Consider the following 8,718-nt stretch of genomic DNA (forward strand, 5'->3'; position numbering starts at 1 on the left):
AATTATACATATCAAATAAATACACTTATACATAGGGATGTGCTCACGAGAAGCCTTCTCCCTGTGACCATGTAACTTCAAAAATTTACCTGCACTTGTGTATTTGCACATTAACTCATTTTCTAAGCACTGGAAGGGAAAACCTTTACAATTGCAAAGAAATACAGTCCATGTCCTTTACCAATATAACTTCACAACCCTAACAGTACATTTTAAACGCTACATTTCAGGTAGAATTATTAAAAGATTTAGTTGGTGAAAAGGGAAAAAAAGAGCATAATACATATTCACTAGAAAAAGGTTACTGAACCAGTAACAAGGACAGAGTTGAAAGGAGTGAATGGGAAAGCAATCATGCATAATACCTGCTAATACCTACTCTGAACTCCAGAGTACCAGAGGATGAGATGAAAAACTAAGCTGCTTGCTTCTTATCATAATCAAAGAAAGTAAATTGAGTGAATACTCAGTTATATGTCCATTCATTTACTTTTATGAATTATGGTTAGCAAAATTATGTTTTAATTTATAGACTATTTTGCCTAAAGAAAAGCAAAACAAAACAGTGACACCAGTGGAACAAGTCTTCTTTGTTTTTGCAATTATTTTGAGATACTTAACACAACAGGAAAAAGTAAATGATAATCGCCAAATGTCTGATGCTCAGTGCAAACAGAGCAGGGCCCACAAGGGAAAGCACATCCTGGAAAACCATGTTCTCTCTTTTTCTCTCCTCTCCTGGAAGTGCTGCAGCAACAAGCTCTTATACAGTATGTTGGCCATTTACAGCATAAACAAAAATACTTGTCTATTCTTAATTTATATACAAGAGCAAAAGATCACAAGCTGTGCAGATTTTATGCAGTAACACAGTTTCTTACCTTGGGCTATGTTATTTCTAAATCTCTCAAAAGCACTATGCAGTCACTAGTAATTTGCCACCAGATTATTCTGTGATATTATTCTTTCAAATGCATATTTTGTTGTCATATACAGTAGGTTTTACATATATATATAGTCATTATAATACAAATTAGTTTTAAATAACATTTTACATCATAAACCCAGACATGTTTTACTTCAGAAGACATTGTCCAGTACTGTCTTCATATATTTACACATCTTTAAAAAAATACAAACCAGACAATGGCTGCCATTGTCATCTCATCAATTCGTCCATGTTATCAATTTATGTGGTTTATCAATTTTTGCCTTAAAAGGCCCTAATAATCTGGACCGAGACATTCCACAACGCATAGTCATTATTTTCTCTTACTGAGGGTGTTTCAGCAGGAAGCCACAGTTCACAGCCTCCACACCGTTGGCAAAAGCTAAGCAAGCATTGTACCAAAAGGACTATCACGGGAATAAATCCAGAATGATGCAGTGAAAAAAGAAGCAAATACCATGTGTTATCTTGCTTTACAAAAATCCAAGGATAGAAAACATCAATCCACATTCAAGGGGTAATTCCATCTCGCTTCCAGAAAAGTTTTCACATTGCCTGGGGTTGCAAAACTGAAATTAAATCCCTTTTACACTCCTTTCCATGACAGAACAAGATATTTACTTCCCCAAGAAAGGGGGTCTTGCAGGACATTTTCCAAACATTTCCCAATTCAAAGCACAAAAGCATCCAAGCACAGCTTGAACAGTGTTTTAACAGTACTTCTGGTCTTACAGCTATGTCACGTCCGAGATGTCCAGAACAGATGAAGGGGAGAGATGGTCCACCAACATGGACACATTATATCATACAGAGCTTCCCGTATCAAACGTCTCACAGTCTGTACTCCAAAGTGAAACCAATTAAATCTCTCGCTTTTACCCATAAGAACATTTTCACCTTACACAACAGCACACTGAAACAACAGCTCATAATGGCACAATCTGCAGGCCACTTGTCTTTCATCTCCGACCGCTTTCATCAGCTCCTTTCACTCACCCCTAAAGTGAGACAGAAAGGATGTGCCTGTTGCTATTGCAGAAAACCACAAAAAGCCTTTGAGGTGGGGGGGGTCCCTGAAAGTGGTCTGGCGGGGTCCAGCTCCTACGCAAGGCCTATATGACATAAAGGACTAGCAGACTGGGACATGATTTCAAAAGCCAGGCGCTGCTCCTGTGGGCCGGCAGCTCAGATGTACAAGGAGCCATCAGCTGGGCCTATGTAGCCCAGGCCAATGAGAAGCACATCGATCAAGGTCCAGATGCCCAGACCTCCGAAACTGAAGAGCTTCCCCAGGCCCTCGCGCCACTGGCCCAGGTAGAAACGATCCGCGCCAAAGCCTCCCAGGGTTACGCTGGAGAGAGACAGGCAGAGCCAAGATTACCTCAGAGTTGCCAGGCTAAAATCACCAAATAAGATACAGTAGAAACAAAACGCCATGATAAAGCTAGAACACAAGACAACAATCAATAATGTTAAAACATGGGAAAGGACTTTTTACTCCATCAATTTAAAGTACATTTTCACATTTTAAGAACAGTTTCCAAAGACCCAGATCAAACACTTCTTAAGCGCCATCACTATCAAATGCAGGGGTAGAGCTACCTGGTGCTGTACAGCGTTGCTGGTGAGGCTCTTTGATGATCAAATCATTGATATTATTCCCATGACAATGGGATAAAAATCATTTTTGAAAAGCAGTTTTAGAAGTTTTTTTCTGTGCCAGCATATTCAAATAATCTGAAATTTCACACGACCTTAAAACAAGTCATAATATTGCATCAGCTTGAAATCACAGATTTACCATAAGCAATAAAATACAGGCTGGCAAACAAAAATAACTTTTCTAAAATCACAAAACAAGTGGAATATCGCAGAAAACATTTAAAATATTAACAAATATAGGATGTATTATAATAAATTGGGTAAATTAATTACCTGAGAGCCAGGGCTGTAGACCACCTGTAGCCTCCTGTCCAGTTGCAGTACAATCTTTTAGGAAAAGTACGTGCCCCTGCAGAGAAAACACAGACAATAGCTTATTTCAAAAAGGGATGAAAATGAGCGTACTCTCCCGCTATCTAGAGCCTACAAAATCAACCTGAATTATTAAAGAAACACTTCAGAGTCTGCTTCTAGAACCTTAATAATGAGCATTTGTGGAACACTATTCTGACAAGTATAATATCATCCCAATTACCAGCACTAAAGTATTCATAAAGTAGCCGTGGAGAGTTTCTACATTAAAAATATCTTTATAACGCCATAAAAAGAATGCCAGAAAACCTTGAAGATGCACTGTAGCTGATCCTTCACAAAAGCAAACTGATGTAATAACCTTGAGTTGATATAGTGCCTTTAAAAGAATCTTCTCAAAGTATTTGAACTCTGAGAAGACTCTTTTAAAGGATATTTGAAACAGCACGTTAACTCGGAGGGACTCAAACGCCGTACCCAAGCAGTGCACGTGATCCAGCACGGCGCAGGTGGCGTTGTACCGTCTCCGGGGACACGCGACGGTCATGCAGCTGGTGGAGTTGGTGCACTTGTACAGGGAGGCGGGCAGCTGCCAGCAGAACCGACACGTCATGTTCAAGGAGAAGGTGGTCAGCTGCTGTCGGGACCCCCCCTGCGAGACAGAGGAGCTCAGCGGACCCAGAGAACAGCAGCATGGCCGCTGGCCACACTATTCCAGGTTGCTCTACAAGCCTCAGGTTCACAAGGACAGACATTCTGGAGATCATACTGCATTCTGAGACTTCAACAATGGTAAACGAAGGAGTAACATGGTCAGACATCAAAATGAAGGCATTTACTTACATCAGTAGTGATTATGCAGAAAGTGAAGCTCATAATGCAAATCACATTTATGCCTTCCTCATTTAATGCATTAGCAGTACTACACTTAATTTCTAAATTCACTGCCAAGTTCCAACATTTCTATGGTGTATACAGTACATAAAGAGTTCAATCTGTGTAAACTTAACGAGAGGAGAATAGCAGTTTTTTGCTCTACAAATACTATCTATTCCCTTCTTAAAGGAGTCAACACCAACTTCCCTGACCTGGGAGGTGGGTCACGATTTCTACAAGCATTTGTGCCATCTTAACATGTGAATGTTTGTTCGTGCAATTCAATACCTCTCCATTTGGTATTTCAGTTCACATTCCTGCTTCCTGCACATCAAATCTTGCACATCATATTATCCACCTTAAACTTCACTTTCTAGCGTCAAGACATCTGACTGCAAAAGGACTAGCAAAACATTTGATGCACAGACACTTACTAGATCCTAAGTTGTCCAAGGAACAATAGCATTTAAATACTCTAGCAATCTGTCCATATTGATTGGGAAACTATAGACCAGAGAAAAAATGTATGAATTAATTAAATGTATTCATTTGGAGACAAAGAATTCTGAATAATTGCTAATGGCAGCTACAGTAATATTGTCAACTCTTAACAATGGAGTCAGATATCAACCCTAAGCCATTTTAACAGCATACATAACTCCAGCAGCTCATGTAGGTCGCTGTGTCAGCATGCGTAGGCTGCAAAGGAACAAGTAAAGGTTTATTCTGTGCTGAAAAGAGAAGAAAAGAAACACAATATTTTGGCTTACGAGCCTTTTTCAGGTGTGTGGAAACGTTGTGTTTTCTTTTCCTTTCAGCATGGAATAAACCTTTACCCGTTTCTTTGCAGCTCAGGCATGCTGACACAGCCCCCTACATGAAGAAAACTCTCTCCTTCTGTATCTGAAAAGGTATTTGGGCACTGTAACTTTGGAAGTACTGTAGTTAGTGGCTGTGTTTCTGCGTTGGGTAGCAACGGGTGACTGTTCTCAGGCGGAAGATGTAAACAGCTTAATTTTCGTGTTAAATAATTTTTTTTAATTAAAATTCATTATATACAGCAATCGCATATTTGGGTACCATTTCATAAAACTTTCATGCTTAAAATGTTTAGGGAGAAATGGAAGACTGGTGTGTATTTTTTCTTTAAACTACCAAGACCAGCCATACACAGTACAGCTTACAGTACATACAGTAATGTTTATGTTCCTAAATTAATATCGTTTATGACCTTCAGATGCATTATGCTCCTCTTCTTTTTATGCTCAGCTACTAAAATTTCCCGTTAGTGGTAAAATTCCATATAAATATTCAATACTAAGCGGATTAAAATGTGCACAGTAAAGAGATTAAATTATTAAATCTTTTCCCTACCAACCAATGCACCACGAGTGCCCCTGTCGGTCATTTTGGCCAGCCAATCGCTTACCGCGGTGCCCTGCGGTGGCTTGTGGGTAGTTTACCGTACCGCGGGTTTGTACCGTGCATTTTGAATGGCTGCATCTGTACCAGCTGAGGTATTGAAAAGTTTGATGTCATTTTGTTTGAGTCGGCACAACAGCTTTGCCTGAGCATGTTCAGCCAGAAAGTCCTTTCCGCTCCTCCTAACTCTTTACAGACAGACGCTCCTCTCCTGAAGGAGACTCACCGTGCAGTGGACGCCAGGCTTGACCGTGCACTGGAAGGTCGCCTCTCTCCCGTAGGTGCAGTTAGTGTGGGTCTTACATGTGATGCATCCAGCAGGCAGCTTAGTACACAGCCCTCCACTCGGACAGCTGGAGACGTCAGCAGGTGTGTCTGTCCCTCTTACTGCTGAGAGACACATGGAAATCTGTTTCACATCCAGATTCATGACACGCACAAGTCTGCCACAATATTAAACTCTGAACACTACTGAAATGAGATGGAAACTCTATGGACTCCAGGATTTTCTATAATTTGCATAATAACATCTTTACTTGCACACATAAATATTGCATTAAAAGTTTGATACAAACTATTAATACTTTTAAATAGTATTTCTTTTTTTTGGTGTTTATTGTAATTATGTAATGCCCCTATTTCGAGCCAATTTTTTTTGTTTGTTAAAACAACAAGAAAGCTGATGCTAAGATTCTTTGATTTCTTAAGGTTACCTGCCCTTCACTGTTTCACGGAACCACTGAATGTTGAGCTTTTTTTAGAACTGGATCTCTGCTGACATTAACTCTGATTATACAGACTATGAGCTGAAGAAAAGATTTCAGACAATGATTTTGTTTCAGCATATAAATGTGGGATTGTCGAGTGCAGGAGAGAATGACACCTACTCCTCCATACCTGCCCACCTGCAGAGTCATTCTCCACATGCTCCCCTGCTGAGAACCCCAGAAAGCCCTGGCCAGCGAACCCCAGCTCTACCTCGCTGGAAAGAGCTGGTCACCACCGGCCAGACTGAACATGAACCTCTAGAGAACAGGGCTCAGCCTGCACCCTCGACATGCACTTTGGGAGCCAGTGATTCACGACTCACCTTGCACTAGCAGTAACTAAAAACGTCTCGCTGTTTTGTGTCCATGGGTTTTACTATTTGGAAAAAACACGGGTATATCGCTGTGGTGTTACTATACTAGTTGATCTTTTCTTCACACCCTTACCCTGTCCACTGCCACCTGATGGGGTCTCGCCACTGCTGGCAGGAGCCGGAGGGGCCGAGGTGGAGAGGACTTGAGTCTGCTGAGCGTCCCTTCCATACGAGGGGTCATGGCCAGCGTGAGGTGAACTCAAGTAACCTGTAAACACAGACAGACAGGCCCTCAGCACGCACACTCCTGGGACACACAGACGGACAGGCCCTCGGCACGCACACTCCTGGGACACACAGACGGACAGGCCCTCAGCACGCACACTCCTGGGACACACAGACGGACAGGCCCTCGGCACGCACACTCCTGGGACACACAGACGGACAGGCCCTCGGCACGCACACTCCTGGGACACACAGACGGACAGGCCCTCGGCACGCACACTCCTGGGACACACAGACGGACAGGCCCTCGGCACGCACACTCCTGGGACACACAGACAGACAGGCCCTCGGCACGCACACTCCTGGGACACACAGACAGACAGGCCCTCGGCACGCACACTCCTGGGACACACAGACAGACAGGCCCTCGGCACGCACACTCCTGGGACACACAGACAGACAGGCCCTCGGCACGCACACTCCTGGGACACACAGACGGACAGGCCCTCGGCACGCACACTCCTGGGACACACAGACGGACAGGCCCTCGGCACGCACACTCCTGGGACACACAGACAGACAGGCCCTCGGCACGCACACTCCTGGGACACACAGACAGACAGAGCAGCAGACACCTCACAGACAAACAAAAAGGTGGGATGGCAAACACTTTAGAAGCAGCAAAAATTTACAAAAAATCTTAGATGCCCTCCAGAACTGGGAAAGTATATTCACAAGTAAAGAGCATTGCTTGCAGGTAGTTATGCCTGCATAGCAAATACAAACTAAGTGGCACAGATTGAGAAAGTAGCTTTTCACATCAATGTAAGTTATGTTAAAATGATATAACACAGTGCATTAAAGATCACAAACAGGAGGCACTTGTTTGTACGAGCCTGAAAGAAGTTGCCCATCGTATTGTTGTACATGATACCCTGGAGTCTTATAATACAGCATAGACAAGCAGCATTGGCAAGTCATTAAATCATTTTTCAAAAACTTCATAGGCCATGAAATCCTTAGTTTAATTCTAAGAGTATTCCCAAAAACGTTTGAACATCTTAACGCTTGGCTGTATTTTTCCATTTTTAAGAACTTAGCCATCTTCAGCTTTAGTTTTTCAGCCGTGTTCACCCATTCATGAGCAGCTGCCCTGACAGCCTGCACACACGGAGTGTTACACTGAATACTGGGGCAACCAACGGCTCCACAATTCACGCCACACCAAACCCTTCAAAATTAAATTATTAACCTATTATTATCGATGTATTCATTGAGTTCAACCAAAATAGCAATAACACCTAAAAAACAGCTAATTTTAAAACAAAACGCACAGCTGTCACTATGGATACAGACGGAATGTATATATCTCGTCCTCTCCTGGCTTACAACTATACACACACCGAGAATAATTAATGAAACAAAGCCACTGTTCTGTTAGTTATTGGTCATCATTTATTGCAAACTAGCACACTCTAATACTAAAACATACAAAATAAATGTAAATAGGCATGTCAATCAGATAAACTAGAGAATACGAGCAGTAACTTGCTGTCCTACGGAGGAGGTCTGAAGCGTAATCGCATCCCGCATATATCTGTGCCCAAAACCGGGACATCCAGCACGGAGCACAGCAAAAAAATTCGGAGCTCAGTGACACTGATACATCAACCACAACGGTAGCACAGTTACAGAAACTCTGTTTGTTAAAAAAATAAATAATTTACACTTTATACACACCGCGAACAGGCTGCAGGCAGGAGTCTAATAACAAAAGCAGAATTATTCCCCGCACATTCATGTTGTAACGTTCTTTTCCTACTCCTTGCAACTGATAATCTGTAGCCATAATGGAGCTAAAAAACTACTTCCTGCTTCCTTTCTCACCCTACCGCATCGTGGAGGAGATTTAAAGGGACAGATACACTGGGACAGTGAGGGAGGGTTAATGGGACAGACACACTGGGACAGTGAGGGACGATTGAAAGGACAGATATATCGGGGACAACGGGACAGGGAGGCAGGATTGAAGGGACAGACACACTGGGGACAGTGATGGAGGATTGAAGGGACAGACACACTGGGGACAGTGAGGGAGGGTTGAAGGGACAGACACACTGGGACAGTGAGGGAGGATTGAAGGGACAGACACGCTGGGGACAGTGATGGAGGATTGAGGGGACAGACACAC

The 8,718-nt window shown here is 42.7% G+C and overlaps 1 protein-coding gene across 2 annotated transcripts; it reads right to left on the reverse strand.

Annotated features, from left to right (window-relative positions):
• Positions 1 to 570: 570 nt before the first annotated feature.
• tm2d3 (TM2 domain containing 3) lies at positions 571 to 8,424 on the reverse strand. Of its 2 annotated transcripts, none has more exons than XM_088641482.1 (6): positions 8,268 to 8,424; positions 6,436 to 6,570; positions 5,448 to 5,608; positions 3,401 to 3,575; positions 2,885 to 2,960; positions 571 to 2,300 (listed from the first exon to the last, which is right to left on the reverse strand). In XM_088641482.1, the coding sequence occupies exons 1-6, from the start codon at positions 8,374 to 8,376 to the stop codon at positions 2,135 to 2,137; spliced, it is 822 nt and encodes a 273-aa protein (XP_088497608.1). In that variant the 5' UTR covers positions 8,377 to 8,424; the 3' UTR covers positions 571 to 2,134. The 2 variants fall into 2 exon arrangements, with proteins under 2 accessions (XP_088497608.1, XP_088497607.1); XM_088641481.1 differs by having other exon boundaries at positions 5,448 to 5,611.
• Between the last annotated feature and the right edge of the window lie 294 nt (positions 8,425 to 8,718).

The sequence above is a fragment of the Lepisosteus platostomus genome, chromosome 7 (assembly GCF_059453375.1).
Source record: "Lepisosteus platostomus isolate fLepPlt1 chromosome 7, fLepPlt1.hap1, whole genome shotgun sequence".
In the NCBI taxonomy this organism is placed as follows: Eukaryota; Metazoa; Chordata; class Actinopteri; order Semionotiformes; family Lepisosteidae; genus Lepisosteus; species Lepisosteus platostomus.

Bases quoted from the DNA above. Each gene is read 5' to 3' on its own strand.
- tm2d3 (XM_088641481.1), bottom strand. From the start codon at position 8,376: ATGGCTACAGATTATCAGTTGCAAGGAGTAGGAAAAGAACGTTACAAC. The intron at 6,571-8,267 runs GTGTGTATAAAG...CTGTGTTTACAG, and splicing joins CTGCCTGCAGCCTGTTCGCG to GTTACTTGAGTTCACCTCAC. The intron at 2,961-3,400 runs GTACGGCGTTTG...TTTTCTCTGCAG, and splicing joins GGATCACGTGCACTGCTTGG to GGGCACGTACTTTTCCTAAA.